The sequence below is a fragment of the Mucor mucedo genome (assembly GCF_025094135.1).
Source record: "Mucor mucedo strain NRRL 3635 chromosome Unknown EV154scaffold_54, whole genome shotgun sequence".
Classification (NCBI taxonomy): domain Eukaryota; kingdom Fungi; phylum Mucoromycota; class Mucoromycetes; order Mucorales; family Mucoraceae; genus Mucor; species Mucor mucedo.
Genome location: NW_026252338.1, coordinates 209,121 through 229,048, shown reverse-complemented (window position 1 = coordinate 229,048; position 19,928 = coordinate 209,121). Strand labels below are relative to the sequence as shown.

The 19,928-nt window shown below is 37.1% G+C and overlaps 7 protein-coding genes across 7 annotated transcripts; 3 read left to right on the top strand and 4 right to left on the bottom strand.

Annotated features, from left to right (window-relative positions):
• Positions 1-3,397: 3,397 nt before the first annotated feature.
• On the top strand, positions 3,398-4,774 carry EV154DRAFT_511311 (Nse4 C-terminal-domain-containing protein). The gene is made up of 5 exons (XM_051601798.1): positions 3,398-3,572; positions 3,631-3,714; positions 3,775-4,115; positions 4,164-4,380; positions 4,436-4,774. The coding sequence occupies exons 1-5, from the start codon at positions 3,425-3,427 to the stop codon at positions 4,612-4,614; spliced, it is 969 nt and encodes a 322-aa protein (XP_051456980.1). The 5' UTR covers positions 3,398-3,424; the 3' UTR covers positions 4,615-4,774.
• Positions 4,775-5,680: 906 nt separating this feature from the next.
• EV154DRAFT_511310 (uncharacterized protein) lies at positions 5,681-9,086 on the top strand. The gene is made up of 5 exons (XM_051601797.1): positions 5,681-5,777; positions 5,848-6,088; positions 6,174-6,324; positions 6,377-6,430; positions 6,489-9,086. Exons 1-5 carry the CDS (start codon positions 5,746-5,748, stop codon positions 9,005-9,007), a joined length of 2,997 nt encoding a protein of 998 aa, XP_051456979.1. The 5' UTR covers positions 5,681-5,745; the 3' UTR covers positions 9,008-9,086.
• A 6-nt stretch (positions 9,087-9,092) lies between these two features.
• EV154DRAFT_552265 (calcium-binding protein 39) lies at positions 9,093-10,534 on the top strand (the record flags this gene model as incomplete). Its single annotated transcript, XM_051605043.1, has 8 exons — positions 9,093-9,229; positions 9,287-9,347; positions 9,401-9,504; positions 9,557-9,675; positions 9,729-9,957; positions 10,021-10,086; positions 10,143-10,392; positions 10,461-10,534. The coding sequence occupies exons 1-8, from the start codon at positions 9,128-9,130 to the stop codon at positions 10,532-10,534; spliced, it is 1,005 nt and encodes a 334-aa protein (XP_051456978.1). The 5' UTR covers positions 9,093-9,127.
• On the bottom strand, positions 10,369-12,583 carry EV154DRAFT_465610 (Aldehyde/histidinol dehydrogenase). The gene is made up of 3 exons (XM_051597700.1): positions 12,351-12,583; positions 12,239-12,288; positions 10,369-12,177 (listed from the first exon to the last, which is right to left on the bottom strand). The coding sequence occupies exons 1-3, from the start codon at positions 12,472-12,474 to the stop codon at positions 10,588-10,590; spliced, it is 1,764 nt and encodes a 587-aa protein (XP_051456977.1). The 5' UTR covers positions 12,475-12,583; the 3' UTR covers positions 10,369-10,587.
• An 883-nt stretch (positions 12,584-13,466) lies between these two features.
• On the bottom strand, positions 13,467-14,635 carry EV154DRAFT_250404 (uncharacterized protein). Its single transcript, XM_051594609.1, has one exon. It carries the CDS (start codon positions 14,477-14,479, stop codon positions 13,712-13,714), a length of 768 nt encoding a protein of 255 aa, XP_051456976.1. The 5' UTR covers positions 14,480-14,635; the 3' UTR covers positions 13,467-13,711.
• Positions 14,636-15,074: 439 nt separating this feature from the next.
• EV154DRAFT_465607 (methylmalonate-semialdehyde dehydrogenase) lies at positions 15,075-17,078 on the bottom strand. The gene is made up of 5 exons (XM_051597699.1): positions 17,027-17,078; positions 16,816-16,957; positions 16,430-16,748; positions 15,422-16,365; positions 15,075-15,363 (listed from the first exon to the last, which is right to left on the bottom strand). The coding sequence occupies exons 1-5, from the start codon at positions 17,068-17,070 to the stop codon at positions 15,211-15,213; spliced, it is 1,602 nt and encodes a 533-aa protein (XP_051456975.1). The 5' UTR covers positions 17,071-17,078; the 3' UTR covers positions 15,075-15,210.
• Positions 17,062-19,566, bottom strand: EV154DRAFT_590246 (uncharacterized protein). Its single transcript, XM_051606866.1, has 11 exons — positions 19,492-19,566; positions 19,315-19,440; positions 19,125-19,260; positions 19,011-19,066; positions 18,903-18,956; positions 18,763-18,843; positions 18,482-18,695; positions 18,053-18,445; positions 17,847-17,986; positions 17,689-17,787; positions 17,062-17,636 (listed from the first exon to the last, which is right to left on the bottom strand). Exons 1-11 carry the CDS (start codon positions 19,504-19,506, stop codon positions 17,553-17,555), a joined length of 1,398 nt encoding a protein of 465 aa, XP_051456974.1. The 5' UTR covers positions 19,507-19,566; the 3' UTR covers positions 17,062-17,552.
• Positions 19,567-19,928: the final 362 nt, after the last annotated feature.

Genomic DNA, 19,928 nt, shown 5'->3' with positions numbered 1-19,928 from the left:
GATGAACAGTGGTACCGACCCGGCACGTTGAGGGTTGCAGCTGTACTAAGTGGCCAATGTCACATATTTACGGGAGAAAAAATGTCCTTTATTATTTATTAATTTGCAGAAGTAACAAACGTAAAATAAAATTAAAACTACGATGTGTCCTTCTTGCTGACTTGATCAATTCGTTCCACTTCTGTATAAACATTTGTATCGGCGAGACTATGGAGGTAGCGTGTTACTTAGTGCTCTTTCCTTGGGTTTGGTACTGAATTTATATTTAGCAGAAGAAAGTTGTTTTTATTGATACAATCTGGTTAGTGATTGTTTTTGTTTTTTTGCGAAGGAAAAAGTCACATTGTTTGGCACCGCTCTTTTTTGTCGTATTCCTCCAATAAATGTCGTATAGAATGACCTTCAGTATGGTTGAATTATAATATCCGAACGGTACTCTCATATTACCAGTATAGTCTTGTTACAAATTATATATTGGGAAATTTTCACTTAATAATTAGGGTCCATCAACATAAGAAAATATTGATTGACTTCATACCATGTAATTCTAATTGCCATGCCTCAGAAGATAGAAACAAGCCATTGTTTATCCGTCACCAGATTAAATCTCCCAGATGTCTGATATAAAAAGAGTCCTCCCTTTTGCAATGACTTTCTCTCTATAACTTTAATAAAGGATTAAAAGAGACTCGCTTCTTATTATTACTTTTTTATTCTGTTTTTCTATCTACTTTATACTTCTCAAACATCAATTTTTTTTTATTGGTCTTCTTGACCTCAGATCTTCCTGTTTTATTGACTGCTTTGTGGTTCTTTTTTTAAATAAGTAACTGCTTCTTGCATTGAAATGGCTACGATGTATACTCCAACAATATTGTCGAGAGCTTTGGATCTAAAGCAAAAGCATATATGCTTTACGGAATCTCAAAGTTACTTGAAAAAGTAAACTACTTTAGTTACAATCAAATATCAATTTATGTAATACATAAATGTTATAGCCTGATAAAAGAGTCATAAAAACATTATACATGGATATTGCTACCAAAAAGTTTGTGGTGGTACACCTTCTTGGCCAGATAATCGAGATGAAAGTTATAATAATAAAAAAACTAAAATGGATGATATAATATGCAATGTTATTTCTAGTATAAACATGCCTAAGCATGTCACTTTAGAGAGCCTTTCCAAATCTCCTGGTGCGTATATTTCTATGCCTTCCAATAATCTGAAAAAGCACGAAGAAGTTTATTATGAACCTCCGGAACGTCAGGTACTTCCGCTTCTTTTCTCCTTGACCCCTACACCGTTCTTAAGGTGGAGATTTGTATCTATCAACCCGATTCTTTTTTAGCGTTTACTAGCATACCATTACCCAGCTCCTATGAAGGGAGATTTGAGATGTTTAAAAAAGCCTTCAATTTTTTAAGACTGAAAATTTGATATGTATAAAACGATTCAAGACTTAACCTATACTCAATCTTAACTGCGAAAAGTAACATGAACTATTATTATAAGCATAGAAGAATTACAAGTTACGGCAAAAAAAGGTTGGTTTTTCAAACTTTATTCAAGCAGATCGCTTTATTGCGGATGTAATGCTTTATATTAAAAGTTCCGGCAAAAAGGTTAATGATGCTGTAAACTTTGACTACTATGAACAGACTATGACGTTACCCTGCTGGGTGAAGTTAACACTAAAAGAGAAAACGACAAAATGAGCCTATGCGGTATTGATCCTAATAGAGGACAAATATTTGCTGCATTGTATGGTCATGGCGAAGAATCTCATCAAGTAAGAAGCCGTTGAACGCGAAAATATTACACATATTCTGGGTCAATTAGACACAAAAAATGATGGAAGACAGTGGAAAGGGCGACATTATGTCTATTATACCTACAGAAAAGACTGCTTTTATCTCTCGATATCTGCAATTTGTAGTATTATTATTATCAAATAGCACTGTGATTTTAAATTTCAACGACACATCCACCGCTGCTAGACGTTTCCACTTATATCAGGGAGTACAATATAGCGCGCAAAGAGCATGTGAAGAAATGGTAAACATTTTAGCCAATGGAGGGAAAAATATGACTAAGCCAAAAGAAAAACCTCAAGAAGAATAGAAGAAAGTACTGAAAGAAAAGGGATACAAGAGGCTCCCCGGTATCATGTCAAATGTATGGCTTTCAAAAATTATATCGACAATTGCTATTATTAATCTTTTATGTGGTAAGACTGACCATTATTGGAAGAAAGAACAAGTTGCCCCTAATCTCCTTTGGTAACGGGATGTTTGGTAAAGACCATGTCAAAATAAAAACACTTCGAACTGGCGCGACTGGCGTGTTACAACGGCAGCTTAAAAGAAGACAAAAGAACCGAAAATTTTTACTTGCCTGGATTGATTAATTCCGCATTTCAAAGGTCATTTACAGAAACAATAACACATATGACTGTGACTAACAATCAGTTAATGTAGGTCTGTTATTTGTGCAAAGAAATGAAATTCATTAGAGCTATTGTTGACCTGAATATTATTCTTACTTGCCAAAGTTGTGGGATGTTCCAAAACATTTAACAAATTTCAAAAGATCACCTGTAAATGGAAACGAACTACTAACTGTATATGAACGAAGTTCAATGTAAACATGCCACTGTTTTCTTATATCGCCATATCGAACATGGTTTCTCTTTTAGAGATTTAGATTTTTACAGGCTAAGGTGATTGAGCAATTCCCGCATTGTCTGATATCGATTTTTGTTTTCATAATTTTTATTCGAAAAAAAAAAAACTTATCCTGAATTTGAAGTCTTAAAATTGTATCACTCTCTATATTCTCTTCATCCGCTTTTATTCGCTACTCACAGCTGCTTTTTTGTCCAATTTTACTGATAAGTAACAAAAAATATATCAAGCATAATATGGATATGCCACACAAAGACTTTCCGTCTACTTACAAAATTTGTGGTTATACTAGCGTTGTGCTGGTCCCTCAAAGTAAGGTATTGCTCTAAAGAAGTAAAAATCAGAAATATTAAAATAAGGAGAATATCATCACAAAAGCATGGATCACAGACAAGTACAGGCATAAATCTGATAAATACAAGCAACATTTAATCAGGCTATCAAGTGCTTCACAGACTAGAGTATGCAAAAAAAAAAAAAAAAAAAAAATAGTGTTCTACCTCATGAGAAACCCCACAACTGGTGCATTCTATTTGGAGAGAATACACCATATTACAAACCCCCTTATAATAGACATATCAATTGGCTTTTATTTACCTCAAAACTTTTCAATTTCCAGTTTACCTTAAATTTGCAGTTCTGATTCGCTATCCAGCCGAATTTATTTAGGCCATCAAGGCACTGTGACCTAGTTTTTCGTTTTTTATCATTTTTATTCTAAACAATAACAACAGACGATGGGAAACTCAAAAGATCAAGGTTTACGACAGGTGGAAGAGCTTTTAAGAAAAGACATTGATACATCACAATACGATCCTAATCAAAGTGAAGACGAGCGTCGTTTATTACGTAGTCAATACCGTGATTTACAAGAACAAACTTTTGGTATTCTTTAAATGAACTATAGCTTGTCAAAAACTGACAAGTATTCGTTTATGAATAGAGAAGAGACGTGAATTAGTAGCGCAGGATTCCGGAGATGGATTACTAAAGGTTTTAAGCCAGTCTAACACATTATTTAGTCAAGGTGAGTCTGACCAGAGAAAAAAAAAACAACTAGAATGTCACTGACAATTGTTGTATTTAGTGAGAAATACACAAGAAGCCATTTTGGATTCTAGATTTATGGTTCTGGCCTCGGATCTCAATTCGCAAAAGGCACAAAATATCAATATTGGACAAGACACGGAAGTCAACCTGGATGAATTTGTAGCAAAAGTCATCACAACCTCCAGTGAAGGGCCCAAACATATCCACGACGTGAGTTTAGATTGGGAATACATCGGTAAAAAAGCAAGCACATTTGGTAAGAGAGCATATACGATGGATTTTATGCTGGGACCTTTATCTGTTCAACGTAAGGAAAGTAAGAGGGTAAGAACAGGAAAACTTAGCAAGAATAAGGATGATTTGGTCATGCCAGCCCAGGTAATAAAATGTTGCTCTTTGTTATTGCGCCCCATTAACACTTAATAGCTCAAAGAAGGAGACATCCAAAAACAAGAAAATGAAACTTCTAATAACGTCAACAATATATACAAGACACTGAGTGAATTGGGTCCTATCAACTACTTCAAATTTGTAACGAACCCTGATTCTTTTTCACAAACAGTCGAAAATATCTTTTATGTTTCGTTTTTAGCGAGAACTGGAGTTGCTGGTATTAGTACTGCCACTGGGCAACCTATATTGGGTAAGATTTATTATGAGCCATCTATAACCAAAATATTAAATAAGGTACATTTTAGAAATAAAGAAACCTCAAGATGATAGTAACATGGAGGATATGGTGAGCAAGAAACAGATTATAATGGGCATCGATATCAAAGATTGGAAAGATATCATTGACACCTACCAGATAACAAGCTCATGTATCCCAACCCGTCCCATCAAAGAAAATGGTACATCAACATCAGGTTGGTATTAATTTAATATATCGGTGTACAATAAAAATGCATAATTATGCTGTGTTTCTGTAAACACTGACTCTATTGTCGTCATATCTTAATTACACAAGCTGGCGTTAATAACTCGCTCACTCCCTCTTAAAAGTGCTTTGTTGTGAATTGAAAGCGGGTACACGAAACGAAATCTGCTTCACATAATCAATATATGTTTATTTATATGCACACTGCTGTTAGCCCTATATGAGTCTACTAACTGACATAAAAATATCAGTAACTCTGCTGGAATACAGTCGAGCTTTTCTAAGCCGTAGTAAATTTTAAATATAGTGGCTCTGATTACAATTTATAATATACATTTCCAAGTTCCAGTTGTTTTGCTTCTTTAAGAGTCGTTGTATACAATATTGGTCTGGTTTATGCTCAAAAGAAAAGAGAGACACCCAAATTGTAGTTTATCATAAAATTTGTTATTGGGTGATACAGGATTTTACGATTAAACATAAATGCTTGAAATCCCGTATCGTAAACGGAGGAGGTAAGATTTCTTTAGTGATGTATGTATCGAGTATTTATTCTAGCCATGGCTGCGATTGTTAAGACTGAAAGGAGATATTTTCTTCCAAATAACGTTTTAAATAGATTTAACTATACGCTTTTGCTTTTTTGTTGCAGTGATAGTTTAATCCTAACGAGCGAGATTGTTTTCTATTATGTTATAAATGTTCAAACTCTATAACTATTGAGTGGCTTTTGGCTATATAGAGCATGGACATGTCTTTTAGTTTGCACCTGGTTATCGAAATGTTCCAACAACGAATCTTCTGTAACATTTGACGCCAGCATTCACCTGTATACGCGCGTACAATTTCACCTTCGTAAGGTTTTATAGCCTCGTCATTATTGTCCTATTTTATTCATTGTGTAATTGCGTGTGAGTCGCACAAGATTGAGGGCGTTTGTTTGCTTGATCCTTTTTTGGAATGGCAAAAAGAGAGAAATTGATGGGTCACGTGACTCCAATCCATCGATTTTTAATGGTATTTTTTTTTCTTTCCTTTTTTTTCTTTTTTTTTTCCATAAAGAATCAAGAAATCCTCTGTTTTTTTATACACTTCCTCCTTTAACGAATCACTAAATAATACTTTATTAAAATGACTACTAACATGAACTTTGGTCCCGAATGGTTGGTATAGATAATATTGGGGCTATTGTCTTTTTTATACTGAAATGTCAAATTTTTATTGTCTTTGTAGGATGCGTGGCAGTTTCCCCAAACATAACAACAGCAATAGCGGTTTCGCGTCTTCCGATATATTAGATTCTCTTATGCCTTTTGAAGACCAACACGCCTTTAAATATTCCAAGGACTTTATGCTCAGCTTGTATAAGCCTGATTCTCAATTGCCTTCTGATTTTAATCAACACGAGTACGTCACTACTGACAAAATCTTGTGTCCATTGGCTTTTGAAGAATTAACAGAATCCGAGAAAAAGGTATGTAACAGCGTTTGGTAAACATATTCAAGTATGACATTTCTAAAAAGAAAATTTTTTCTTTTCTTTTTCTTTCTTCGACTAGCTTCTTTCTGGCCCTGTCCATTCCGAAGTATCACGCCGTGGTGATAAAGCAAATGGTGGGAGACATCGCTCTGACTTGTATTCGGGTGCTAGTCCAATGCAAAGCCCTGCCTCTGAGAATGGGCCTGGTCGATTAGCTGGCGCACGCAAAGGTAGGTCAAATATTTTGGTCTGATAGAATAAACGGCTAATATATTTATCAAGGTCGTACCGGGGATTACTTCAACAAGGACCAATCCTTGAAGCGTGTTGAAAGTGGTTAGTCAAAGGAAGGGATTGACAATACGCAGACATTAACTTTTTCTTCTTAATCCAGACTTGCTGAAAAGACGCGATCAAGGTGATGACATGACTTTGCCATTGAATAAGTTGGATGACGAAGGGAAGGAACCTAACTGGGGCAAAGGCAGTCTTGGTGCATTTGGCAGTGGTGGGTTATTTGGCAGTGATAATTCATTTAAGTCTGAAGCTCCCTTTGCCAGCACCACCTCGGATTTGGGTGGCTTGTCAAATGTCAAGAAACCTGAGGAAACCAAGTGGTATTATCGTGATCCCTCTGGACAAGTCCAAGGACCTTTTGAAGCGCAAGAAATGCAAGATTGGTATAAAGCTGGCTTCTTTACTCCTACTTTAATGCTTTGTCGGGAGGATGAAACTGTATTTGAAAGCTTGATGGTACTCACTCAGAAAGTGGGTAATGAGGATCAACCTTTCTTAACTCCACGCCCAAGACCCACTGCAGATATTTTCAGTCCCCCAGAAAATTTATTTAGAAACGACTTGCAATCGAGATATATGCCTTTTGGAAGTCCAGCACCTACTACCCCTGGTGGAAGTATTATGGATAGTTTCTTGGGTGGGAATACACCAACCACGCCCCTGTATCAAAGTCCTTATAATTACGGAGGATCCCTGTTAAGAGATAATAGATGGGACGCCAGTAGTCAGCCAAACCAATCTCCTTCATGGTTAAATCCTAATAATCCTGCAAGTCAACTTGGCTTTATGCCTCAACAACAACAACAGCAACACCAGCAACAACAGCAACATCAACAACAGCAACAACAACAGCAACAGCAACAGCAACAGCAACAACATAACCCTATGTTTGGGTCTAATATGAACTCACCTGGCTTATTTGATTATCAACGTGCTGTAAATGATCAATTAGAACAGCATCAACAATACGCTCACATCCTGCAACAAAATCAACAACAAAGATCAATGCAATTTCAACAACAATTTAACCAATTGCAACAACCTCCTCAACAACAACAACAATCCAGTCCTTTGGATACTTTCAAGAATACTCAATTAGAGAATGTCACGAATGCTAGTAGTAATCACGCTTCTCCTGTTTTAAGACCTAATATTTTGACTGGTGGCTGGAACTCCTCTGCACCTGGTACTCCCATAGGTGAAGTCCCTTCTAGCCCATGGGGTTCTATTGTTTCTGCTGCAATCCCCACCAAAGTATCCGAAGAATTACAAGCCAAAGCACCTGGTGCTCAATCTCCAAGAGCTCCTTCTTCTCCCAAGAAGCCCATTGAAAAGCCCGCAAAGGTAAAGTCTCTCGTCGAATCATTTGCTGATATCCAAATTGCTGAAGAAAAGAAGGCTGCTGCTCTTGCCGAAGAAAAGAGACTCGCTGGCGAAAAGAAGCTTGCCGAGGAAAAGAAACTCGCTGAAGAAAAGAAAGCCTACGAGGAAAAGAAGGCCGCTGAAGAAAGAAAGGTTGCCGAGGAGAAAAGAGCTGTTGAAGAGAAAAAGGCTGCTGCCGCCGCTGCTGCACAAGCCATCGAAGAAGCTAATGCAAAGGCTACACCAGCTCCTGTCATTGTCAAGCCTGTTGTGTCTCTCCGCGAAATTCAACAAGAAGAATTAAGAATCGCTAATGAAAAGAAGCAAAAGCAAGCCAAGGCAACAGCCACTGTTCCTACATGGGCCGCATCCAACAGTACACCTCTCCATACTACTACTACCACATGGTCTCAACCTACTCATAAACCTCTTTCTCTTCGTGAAATTCAAGAAATGGAAGCCAAAAATGCCGAACTCAACAAGAAGGAAACCTCTGCAGCTGAATACTTGTCTCAACAAGAAAGATTAGCTAATGCCACTCCTAGTAACTTGTCTTGGGGTGTTGTTGTTCCTAATAGTAAGTCTATTGTTACTCCTGCTAGCTCTTCCACCAGTAGCAATTCTGCTGCATGGATTGCTCCTTCAGGACCCAAGAAGACATTAAGAGAGATCCAACAAGAGGAAGAGTTGGCCATGAAAAAGAAGAATGCCAAGGCTGTCAAGAGCAGTACTACTGCCGCCGCTATTGCAGCAGCCAATACACCATCTAGCAGATCTTATGCTGTTCCTTCTGCTCCCTCTGCTGGTGGGGCTTGGACTACTGTTACGAGTACTCGTGCACCTAAACCTGTCACACCAGTTGCCACACCAGCTCCCGCACCTACTCCTGCTCCTGTTCGCTGGGAACCTGTTAAACCCGTAGTCACAGCACCTCGCACTCGTGGACCCAGTGAAGAATTCCGTCGTTGGTGTAGAAAGGCCTTGCGTGATTTGAATTCTGGTGTTAACCAAGACGAAATTGTTGACATGTTGCTCTCTTTCCCTGTGGATTCCAGCGCCGTTGAAATTATCGAGGACGTTATTTATGCCAATTCTTTGAGAATTGATGGTAAACGTTTCTCCCAAGAGTTTATGAAACGTAGAAAGGCTGATTTAGCAGGAAGATTAGATATTGTTACTGCTGGTCTCGAGGAGGAGGATGAGGATGATTTCAAAGTAGTTCAAAAGAAGGGCAAAAAGAAGAACATCGCTTAAAGTTTATAATAAAACAGTCCCTGCCCTTAAAATCATTTTCTACTTTTTTAATATTATATATATATAAAAAAAAAAAAAAATTCATCTTGTTCTTCTTTTCCCCTTTTTGTCATTTTGAAAATGAATTTCAACATCTTTAAAACAAAACAAAAGACACCTCATGATCTTGTTAAACATGTGAAAGATGCGATTCAAAAGCTGGAGGGCCCTGACAAACGCAAAGTAAATAGTTTTGATTGTATTTCAACATAAGGATTTTTTTAAACACAACTTATTCAGGCCACAGAGGAAATCTCCAAATATTTAGTTTTGATGAAGAATATCCTTTACGGTGAAGATGGTACGGCTCTCATAATTTAATAATAGGGAAGCAATATTCATATAAATACATAGACCATGATCCTAGTGCGGATCTTGTCGCTCAACTGGCCCAAGAAGTATATAGAACAGACTTGTTACAATCATTGGTCTTAAACATTCAGAAGTTCGAGTTTGAAGTAAAGTATTATGAAAGCTTAAAATGCAATTCTTACTTATTCTCTTAACAAGGCAAAAAAAGATGTAGCACAAATCTTTAACAACTTGTTGAGAAGACAGATAGGCTCTCGATGGCCAACAGTGGAGCATTTATGTGCACGCGAGGATATTCTTTTCAACTTGTTAAATGGGTATTTGTGTTGTTTCAACCTAAAGGTTTTGTTTATTAAATGGATGTTTATAGTTATGAACAACCGGAAGTTGCTTTGAATTGTGGATTGATATTGCGTGAATGTATTCGTCACGAGGCTTTAGCAAAGATTCTATTATATTCAACAAAATTCTATCAATTCTTTGACTACGTTGAAATGAGCACCTTCGATATCGCTTCAGATGCCTTTGCTTCATTCAAAGAAATCTTGACAAAACACAAGCCCATGGTGGCCGATTTCTTGGAGTTAAATTACGACGAAGTATGTCTCTTTCCCCCTTTTTTTCCTCATTATTCCCTCCTTTAACTGATTTTGTTATTCTAGTTTTTTGATCATTACAAGCGATTGTTACAATCTGAGAATTACGTTACTAAGAGACAGTCTTTAAAGGTAAATTGCATTGTTCCTTTACTATTGAAAAAGGGAAATACTCATGTTGTAAGTAGCTGTTGGGTGAAATTTTGCTGGACAGATCCAATTTTACAGTAATGACTCGTTATATTAGCAGTGCTGATAATCTCAAGTTAATGATGAATTTACTTCGAGATAAAAGCAGGAATATTCAATTCGAAGCATTCCATGTGTTTAAGGTCTTTGTCGCCAATCCTCACAAGACGAGACCTATTGTTGACATATTAGTAAAAAATCAAGATAAACTTATTCATTTCCTCGGTAACTTTCATAACGACAGACAAGGTAAAATTAAATGTTTTTTATTATTATTATTCATTTTATGTTCGACCGGCATACTTATTTTATTATAGACGACGAGCAATTTAATGACGAAAAAGCCTTTCTTATCAAGCAAATTCAAGAATTACAACCTCTTCAGGATTAAAATAAAATCCACACTTATTAATTTTTTATATTTTACACTTTTTTTTTCATTGTTTAAAAGCTTGCTTTGATAAGTTCAACAACTGCATTGGCTTTAGCTGCAAGCTCAGGATTATAAATCATGTTGTTAAGTCCTTGGACAAACTTCCAACTCTTGCTTCCATTTTGGATGGGGTAGTCCAAGATTGGGGGGATAGATGTCTTGATACCAGGAATGCGATCAGTTGTAACAGCCTTAGGTACACAGAGACCGCGGAGACCCTCGGGTCCAGCGAATCTACCATAACCGGAAATACCGACACCACCAAAAGGAAGTCCTTGACAAAGATAGTTCACAGCAAAGTCATTGACATTAGACATACCCACACGAAGCTGTAAGCACATCTTCTCTGCAAGAGATTTATCGGCAGAGAAAACAGAGGATCCAAGACCAAAAGGACAACGATTAGTGATACGAACTGCATCTTCGGGTCCGTTGTGCTTCATAATCACCATAATAGGAGCAAATACTTCATGATTAGCAATTTCCATGTCATCAGTAACATCCACAAGTAAGGTAGGTTCGAAGTATTGTCCTTGCTTATGCTTAGGATGTTGATAACGGTGACCACCACGAAGAAGTCTAGCTCCACGGCTAACGGCTTCTTGAACAAGAGCCTCAAGTCTTTCGAATTGGTTACCCATCGTCATTGCACCACAATCAACTCCTTCACCGTCAGTAAGAATAGATCCTTGTCGTAATTGGCCAATACGATCGTTCATTTCATTAACAACCTTGTCATAAATTTCAGATGCAACAAGAATACGTTCAATACCAACACAGTTTTGTCCACAGTTTTGGAAAACACCACGCATCAAAATAGGAATAGTCTTTACCAAATCGGCATCCTTTAATAAAATAGCACAATCTTTACCACCCAATTCGAGCACACAGGGAATAAGGTTATCAGCAGCGTTATGTTGAACCAATTTACCAACAGCGGGGGAGCCGATAAAAGTAACATGATCAACACCACACTTAACAACCTCCTCACCAACATCAGCAAAACCACTAATAAATTGGACAAGATCAGGATCGAAACCATTAACAGAGAGACAGGTCTTGATAATTTTTTCATAGTAAGCAGAAGACCAAGCGACATATTCAGAACATTTAACAATAATTGCATTGCCACTAGCGAGAGCAGAAATGACGGGACCAATGGCGTTATGGAAAGGATAATTCCAACTGACCAAAGCCGATACTACACCTAGAGGTTGATAGACCACCTTGGCATCTTTATACATCATCATCAAACCGGGACTACGGTAATCATTAGCCAATACCACTTCGGCGTTATCAATAGTCCAGCGCAACTTGGCACATGTGGTAATAACCTCACCTAACGAAGCATCTACCATGGTTTTACCGGTATCTCTACATCCAACTTGACAAATGGTTTCCTGATTCTCCACTACAAAAGCCAATAAAGAACGAAGGACAGTTCGGCGTTGCTCAAAGGTCGTCTCGGCCCATTTCACCTGGGCAGCTGCAGTACGTGTGTACAGTTCCTTAACTTTCTCTGCAGAAGGAGAAGGAATCGTATCGATATGGTAACCAGTTGAGGGATCGTAACACACAATGTTCGAAGGGTCATTTACGTTCTATTATTGACAATGAGGTTCTTTTAGTATACATCACGGTGTCATCTTTTAAGTTCCTTACGCGAATAGTGGGGGTTTCAAGAATTTTACCAGTCCATTTAGGGTCAGCAGCTAATGACGACTTGTTAAAGACATTTCTAGAAAACTGGTTTTATTTGACATGATGACTTTACCTTCAGGTGCTTCCACTGTGAACTTTTTTGGTGAGGGAGTAGAGATCCAGTTAAACACCAACCAACTGATGAAAGCCCCTGCACCGATAGCCAACCATTGCGCTGTGGTTGTTTCTGATTCCATGTTTAAAAAATAAAAATAAAAGAAGCACAAACAATCTGCCAGCTTCACCGCGAACAAGTCAGGTTAAATTATCTGGTTTTCAAAAGTGGTGATCCTTTGTGTCCCAGCCTGTGCACCCTTTTCCCGAGTGCATTAAAGGTTAAACGATTATCCATGGAGAGTCTCAAGATGACTGGTAGTATCTTGTTTACAATCTTCCCTTTTTGTTCATACACTGTCTCACATGTATCCGGAAATTACTGTTCAAGGGGACAAACTTCGAGTATAAATAAATTTTTTAGGGGAATGCAAACGAGAAGACGGAACCCTTAAGCGCGAAACAAGGCCGAAGGGGGTAGCAATTTTTTTAGCTCTCATCGACTCATAAGTGTTACATGAATTGATAGTGTGTAATGTTAAATCAAGAACTTGAGGAATTACATGAGAATAGATCAAAAGTTACGCTGGATAAAGCTTCATCCTTTCTGCCATCTAAAAGAATAATTTAAAAATCATTCATCTTAAATGCATATTTGTAAGTCTCCTATATTTTTTTGTAATGTATCATACATCCTATAATTATACCATTACTTGGTTTTTTTTAACCAGCAGTATTTAAGCTGATGACCCAGATTTATGGACATTGTAAATACAATTTTTATTTTAAGCATTTAAATATTTACTGCTTTCATACATTAAGCCTAGGCTGATACTACATCAGTGTCTCTTTCATAATGTGCTAAACGTAATATAAAAACTGTATCTATTCTTGTACATTGGTGCATAGACGATCCGAAAAGGGGACTTTGTGTAATCTCTGTTAGAAGAGAAACTAAAATGATACAACATCTAAATAAAAATAAAAAGGTGACATATCAGACATTGCTAATGCTAACAAATAAGAAGCATTGGTCCGAAGCTTAACTTACACAGGTAAACATACAAAAAACACACACACACACGCACACACACAAAAGATAATATACTCTTATACTTTGTTTTATTATATCTGTGTACATACACATTTTGACTTTTATGTTTTCCTTTCAGGGTGAATCAAGGGACGTTTATATAAATATATCTATGACACCTTTTTAAAGTATCATTGGCCAAGTAAGTTTTTTAAGAATAGTAGTGAAAAAAAAAAGGGATTATATTCCAAACAATTATAGGAGTAGAATACACAGAAAATAACCCCAAGACAAGCCTTGATGTTGGTGTTAGTATCTAATATTGAAAAGACACAGGAAAAGACGTTCTACGTTGATGATGTTATCAGTGATGAGCTTGTATTGTCTGTTGCTCCTAATTTTTTGGAGGAATCCAATGTTGATGGCGTCCCAATTTTGTTGGGATGAGTTTGTAAATTAGACTGATGAGGTATCACGGATCGACTGCTACTCTTTGAAGATTTTGAGCTATTGGTAGAAACATACGCCATATTTGGCTCAGTTATTAAAGATGAGGAAGATGCATTTTCCAGTGTCAGCCTTAATTGCACCCCAGGAGGCTGGTTTCGAATGAAGTTGATATCATTGTAATGATGACTTTGTGCTGCAGCTAATGTTGAGTGAGATGACCAAGCAGAGGAAGAGAGCGTAGAGTTTTTACTGCAATGAACTGATTCAGGTGTTGTAGGTTGCTTTTCTTCATAAACCATAGGTGGATTATTGTTCCATTCAAGGTCTGCCTCTTGTAAATCTTTGTGTCTCCTTTCAAACGATCTTTTTTTGAATGTTCCAGATCTTCCTAGTCTATCCATTTTTCTCTCACCCACACTTCGTCGAATTCGACTGCAATTAAGAATAAAGCATGTAAAGATTACTAAAAATACGACAACTACAATAGTGAAAGGTCCCCATGTGCTAGTCGGTATTCGCTCATATGAGGCAATGCGTTCTGGAATAGTGTTTTTATTATTATTTAATCCACTACTCACAATATCGCTATGGTAATGTGCATTTGGGGGAAGAAGTGTTGCAAGCGGGAGCTGTTGCTGAGATGTGCCTGATATACTTAGATCCATATAAATACGCGTTTTAGCAGTAGTATCAGTAATGTAAAAAAAAATAAGAAAAGAAAAAAAAAAATTATAAAGCTTATATAATTATCCTTTATATGTAAAAAAAAAATATGTATACCGTACAAACACCACCTTTGATATTTTATATATATAAAAGGGGAATGTAAAATGGTAAAGGGATAGAGGCTGTTATTTTTGATCAAGATCAAGGGAGTGATCTAAAAACAAGGATAAATTATAAAAGTGACTTAGCTGTTGAATTTATATTTAGGCGCCACATTTTTTTTTTTCAGTATCAAACCGCAACAAAGTAAAGCAAAACGTGTTCCTATAATGACTATCTGCCCCTATTTTGTGTCCAACTCATTCCCGGAAGACGTACGATTAAGTAGATCTTTACTATTTGCCGCAAACCCGCAAATTGAGCTAGTTAGTTTTTCAGGCTAGACTTAAGTTGGAATCGAACCCTTCCAAAAGGATAAAAAAAATCTGGCGGCATTCAAGCCCCTTTCTCTTTAATTACTCAAACAAACTTTGTTTGATAGTAAAGTGCCACTATGATTTAAGCTCTGAATTTAATTTATGTCAAAGTAGCACTCCAAAATAAAAATAGGTGGTGGCATTTTTGTGTGAGAGAGGTTTTAAGATGGGCATACTTTATGTTGGACAAGGTTATACCAACCTTTTATTTTATATAAGGAAAACATGTACTTTTTTTTTTGTTTACTTTTTTTTTAACTCTGGGTGGGCATACTGACACTGGCCTTGGTATGCTCAGAGTCGCTTTCCTTCCATAAGGAGGTAACAGTCTTAGGTTTGGTATAAAATTGAAGACCACTCTTACCATAAAAGTTCATATCACCTAAAATGGAACCACGGCTACCAGTCTATATAATACAAAGATTAGTTTTTTTTTAAATGACATACTTGAATTTGGCAACTTACGAAAGAGAAAGGAGGAACAGGAACGGGAATAGGAACATTGATACCGACTTGACCAACATCAATCTCATGTTCGAATTTACGGGCACTAGGACCAGAGTTAGTGAAGACAGCGGTACCATTACCATAAGGATTTTTGTTGATGAGGTCAATAGCATCATCCAAGGTGTCAACATTAAGACATACTAAGACTGGACCAAAGATTTCTTCACGATAACATTCCATATCAGTCTTCACATTAGTCAACAAAGAGGGGCCAACAAAGTTACCCTTTTCGTAACCTTTGACAACAACACCACGACCATCCAAAATGAGATCTGCTCCTTCGTCTTGACCGCTTTGAATCAAACGTTCAACACGCTCTTTGGATTGAACAGTGATTAAAGGACCAACATCTGTTTCAGGATCCATTCCAAAGCCAACCTTGAGCTCACGAGCACGTTGAGCTAATTCGGGTAACCATTCTTTGGTTTCACCGACACATACCAAAGTGCTTAAAGCCATACAACGTTGACCAGCAGCGCCGAAAGCAGCACCGGCAATGGCGTTCAAAGCGGATTGCTTATTAGCATCAGGTAAAAGGACAGCATGGTTCTTGGCACCCAAATTGGCTTGAACACGCTTGCCGTTGGCATTACCACGAGTGTAGATATGCTCACCGGCACGATCAGAACCAACGAAAGAGATAGCCTTAATTTGAGGCTCATCGCAGATATAATTGACACAGTCGACGGCACCATGAACAACATTCAAGACGCCATCAGGAACACCGGCTTCAGCAGCTAACTTTGCCAACATCATCATGGCACCAGGATCACGCTCAGAGGGCTTCATAATGATTGAGTTACCAGCAGCAATAGCTAAAGGGAACATCCAAAGGGGAATCATGGCAGGGAAATTGAAGGGACAAATACCAGCGACAACACCCAAAGGTTCACGATACATGTCTATTTTTTTTTGTAACGATTTGAGCGTCTAATTTTTTTTTAAATCATAAAACATAAAACTTACAAGTCTCCATGTCCTTTGCGACAGTCAATTTTTCACCCATCAACATGTTTGTGAGGGCACAGGCTTGTTCAACAACTTGAAGACCACGGAAAACATCACCCTTGGCATCGGCAAAAGTCTTACCTTGCTCATAAACAATATTCTCGGCGATGGCATCATGATTTTGACGAATCAAGTATTGCAAATCAATCATGACCTTTTGACGAGCCAAGACGGTAGTCTTTTTCCATTCACGAGCGGCGGCGGCAGCAGTATCGGTAGCCTCTTGTAATTCCTCGCGAGTAGTTTCAGGAACATAACTGATTAATTCTTGAGTGGCCTGTAAATAATCATTGTTTAGTAAGGTACATATCAATTTTTTATTATTATTTTCTAGTAATACATACAGGATTACGAAGCTCAATCCATTTATCAGTCTTTGATTCAACAAATTTACCATTGATGTAGTTCTTGACTGTTTCCACGCCGGAGATTCTTTGCAAAGCGGGAAATTGAGTGCTAAATGCTCTACGAGCAAAAGGTGTCGTTCTATAATTTATACAAAAATATATGTTTAATTTCTTATCAAAAGCACAGACATGCTTATACCCTGCTCACCTTTGGATGCTTGTGGAAGAAGCTCTTAAAAATGATGAAAGCATTTTTTTCGGGAAGGAAAAAGAAAAAGAAAAAAAAAAGGGGTTCTTGTCCCGTTTTTATTTTAAAAGCAAAATACCGTGCGAAAAAAATGCATGAAGTATAAGGTTTTGCACAACTGTGACTTGCTCAATTGCGGATTGGCTTCCAGACTTGTAAAAAAAGGATTATCTTCACCGCCATTATCTGTGGTTGTGTCTTCAAGATAATGGTACTATGTAAGACTGTCAATCATTTTGATAGTTTTTTCTTTGAAGGAAAGATTGCGATAAAAGATAAAAAATGTTACAGATGACAAAGCAAGGTAACCCGTATATAGATAATCTTTAACAACCGTGAGAAGTGTCTATTTGTACGTATTACTTTTATCCGCATAACGGCTGCTACATTTATGGAAAGGTATTATTTACTTTTAAGTTTATGTCTAATTTTTTTTCTTCTTTTTTAAATACAATAGAAATATAATGTGGGGAATGTTTGTATCATTTTACATATCGTGATAATCTCCAGTCTGTTCCATATCCACACCAAATTGTTCGTATGTTACTTTATAACGAAGACGTAAAAGGTCCTATAAAATCATTAGTCTCTCTATAACTAACTTTAATTTTTATCTTTATTACCTTGTTAGAGTTATTAATTACTATGGTCTGTGTAATAGTATTCTCGGACTTGGGAGGCACGGTGTCTGAAGAAATAGGACTCATCTTTAAGTTCATACCCTATAGTTTAATGTAACCAAATTAGTGAATATCCGTTACTTGTTATACTTTTTCCATACTTTTGGTGCTGCTAGTAATAGCGTCATTTTATCCATAGGAGCTGTAGATTTGTTGGAATAGTAAGCCTTGACTTTGTAAATAGGAGTCACGGTATATACATCCATTCGAATGACAAGCCCGTTTTTGTTTACCAAATCGACTATCAGTAGTTATTAGTGTCTATAAATCAAGATGCTAATATTAAACCTACTTGTTTTTAAGACACTATCGCCGTTCTGATTAGGGGATGATATCATAATAGGAGATGTGGAGGTATTAAATTTGTACGGAGGACTGGACTTGAGTGTATTGTTGCTAATGGATTGGGATAAAAGATCAAATGGATCAATGCCTGAGGATGTATTGGGGGTGGATATGTTGGACGCATTGGGAGTGGATGCATTAGAAATAGATGCATCTGTACCGAAAATGTCACTCAGTTCGTCCAGGGGATTTTTATTGGGTGAAGGGGTTAACTCATCGTCATCCAAATCAATTAAACTAATAGGCTGAGGAGGCAGATCCGAGAAACTGTTTGATTCACTTTTAAATTTACCGCTAATATCATATACCGTATCATAGTGACCATTCTTAATATCTTGATATTTCAATGTGACACCTTTAAGTATCGATTTTACTTCGTACAATAGATCACTCTTTTCATCATCCTCTTCTTCCTTTAACATTGTTCTGATCTTTGGCAAGGCGCTTTCACAAGCATTTTTCAGTTCTTCCATGCTTCCTTCTTCGTCAATTCGGTCTCCGGCCTTCATATTATCCAGCATTTCGTACAATAGGCGTGCCTTGTTTTGAATTTTGTGTAACTCTTCCACGAATTTCTCCTTAAAATTGGTCTGATGTTTTTGGTCCTGCGTGCGTGGGAAAAATAATTGTTGAGAGAACAGCTCATGGTACTCAAAGCATTTCTTTACTTACATAGCCAGTCATAATTTTCATCAATTTATTCGCTTCAACTAAATCTTGTGGTCTTCCTCTTCTAATTAACTCTTGCAATTTCTGCGTATTATGACGTTAATATTTCTGAAGAACAAGGCTAATTTTTTACATTAACTTACAGCAGCTTTTGCGATTCTATCCTCTTCTTCCAACTCTAGTGCAGATTTTAGGGTCTATGGGCATGTGAGTACATCACACGTGTTATAGTCTTTTTATATACTTTATACCTCAGTTGGGGCCAAAGCGGCGACTGAAGAATCACGAAGTTCAGGAAACTGGTAACCTGAAATAAATCATATTGAGAAAAAAGAAAACCCCCCTATTCGGTAAATGCTCATTACCTTTAAATTTCAATAACCTATACATGTCTTTGATATGTTGCATGTCGTCTTTATAACGGGATAATTCAGACAAGGCAACCTTCCATTCCTTAATTAAATATAAAATACGATCCATGACGGGATTCGAAAGGAATTGCTGAGGAGGAACATAGTCAAAATGATTCCATTGATTCTCAGGTGCCGATTGTACAGGGTTGGGGGCATATCGGGCAGGAGGACGTTCAGGAAATCTGCGAACAAGGGCATTTAAAAATTCCTTGCTTGCAATTTGAAGGTGAAAAGGATATCCGCAATTCTTAACACAGTTATCCAGAAGCTAATATCAAAATAAGTCGATCAATCCTAAATAACTCCTGGGTTTACTTACAGTGAGTGCCAACATGGCTTGATTCGATTTTGTGCTATTTATAAGACGAACTATGGCCTGTGCAGCGATTCGTGGGCTTTTTTTTTTATTGTTATTCAAAAAGAGAATTCTTGATTTATTTTATTCGGTAAGACTACTTACGCACTTCCTTGCTTTTTGTTAATCGTCTCACAGATCTCAATGTTGACGGCCAAGCTAGGATCAAAACGAGAAGGACTACATGCTCTCTCTATAATGTTTAAAACTTAGTGGAATGACAAAAAAAATTTTTTTTGGTAGGGTAAGAAGAGACTAGGTAGTATTCCTTACCAATTAAACCTGGTAAAGAGTAAGGCATTTTTTATTCTTTATTTTTATATAATATTTGAAAAAACAAGAAGGATGAAAAAAGAATCACATTTTTCAGTCAAGAAGCCATTTTATAGTCATGTACGGAT

What these genes read in the sequence shown, in the direction of transcription:
- EV154DRAFT_465607 (XM_051597699.1), bottom strand. Translation starts at nt 17,070, where the DNA reads ATGCTTTCATCATTTTTAAGAGCTTCTTCCACAAGCATCCAAAG. An exon ending in CGCAAAGGACATGGAGACTT is followed by an intron (nt 16,366 to 16,429) that starts GTAAGTTTTATG and finishes AAAAAAAAATAG; the next exon opens with ACATGTATCGTGAACCTTTG. An exon ending in CTGTTCCTCCTTTCTCTTTC is followed by an intron (nt 15,364 to 15,421) that starts GTAAGTTGCCAA and finishes TGTATTATATAG; the next exon opens with ACTGGTAGCCGTGGTTCCAT.
- EV154DRAFT_511311 (XM_051601798.1), top strand. Translation starts at nt 3,425, where the DNA reads ATGGGAAACTCAAAAGATCAAGGTTTACGACAGGTGGAAGAGCTTTTA. An exon ending in ATTTGGTCATGCCAGCCCAG is followed by an intron (nt 4,116 to 4,163) that starts GTAATAAAATGT and finishes AACACTTAATAG; the next exon opens with CTCAAAGAAGGAGACATCCA. An exon ending in CACTGGGCAACCTATATTGG is followed by an intron (nt 4,381 to 4,435) that starts GTAAGATTTATT and finishes GGTACATTTTAG; the next exon opens with AAATAAAGAAACCTCAAGAT.
- EV154DRAFT_250404 (XM_051594609.1), bottom strand. Translation starts at nt 14,479, where the DNA reads ATGGATCTAAGTATATCAGGCACATCTCAGCAACAGCTCCCGCTTGCA.
- EV154DRAFT_590246 (XM_051606866.1), bottom strand. An exon ending in TGAAAATTATGACTGGCTAT is followed by an intron (nt 18,696 to 18,762) that starts GTAAGTAAAGAA and finishes CCACGCACGCAG; the next exon opens with GACCAAAAACATCAGACCAA. An exon ending in CCCTAATCAGAACGGCGATA is followed by an intron (nt 17,987 to 18,052) that starts GTGTCTTAAAAA and finishes AACTACTGATAG; the next exon opens with TCGATTTGGTAAACAAAAAC.
- EV154DRAFT_465610 (XM_051597700.1), bottom strand. Translation starts at nt 12,474, where the DNA reads ATGGAATCAGAAACAACCACAGCGCAATGGTTGGCTATCGGTGCAGGG. An exon ending in CACAGTGGAAGCACCTGAAG is followed by an intron (nt 12,289 to 12,350) that starts GTAAAGTCATCA and finishes AGTCGTCATTAG; the next exon opens with CTGCTGACCCTAAATGGACT. An exon ending in TTGAAACCCCCACTATTCGC is followed by an intron (nt 12,178 to 12,238) that starts GTAAGGAACTTA and finishes TGTCAATAATAG; the next exon opens with AACGTAAATGACCCTTCGAA.
- EV154DRAFT_511310 (XM_051601797.1), top strand. Translation starts at nt 5,746, where the DNA reads ATGACTACTAACATGAACTTTGGTCCCGAATG. An exon ending in ATGAACTTTGGTCCCGAATG is followed by an intron (nt 5,778 to 5,847) that starts GTTGGTATAGAT and finishes TTGTCTTTGTAG; the next exon opens with GATGCGTGGCAGTTTCCCCA. An exon ending in ATTAGCTGGCGCACGCAAAG is followed by an intron (nt 6,325 to 6,376) that starts GTAGGTCAAATA and finishes ATATTTATCAAG; the next exon opens with GTCGTACCGGGGATTACTTC.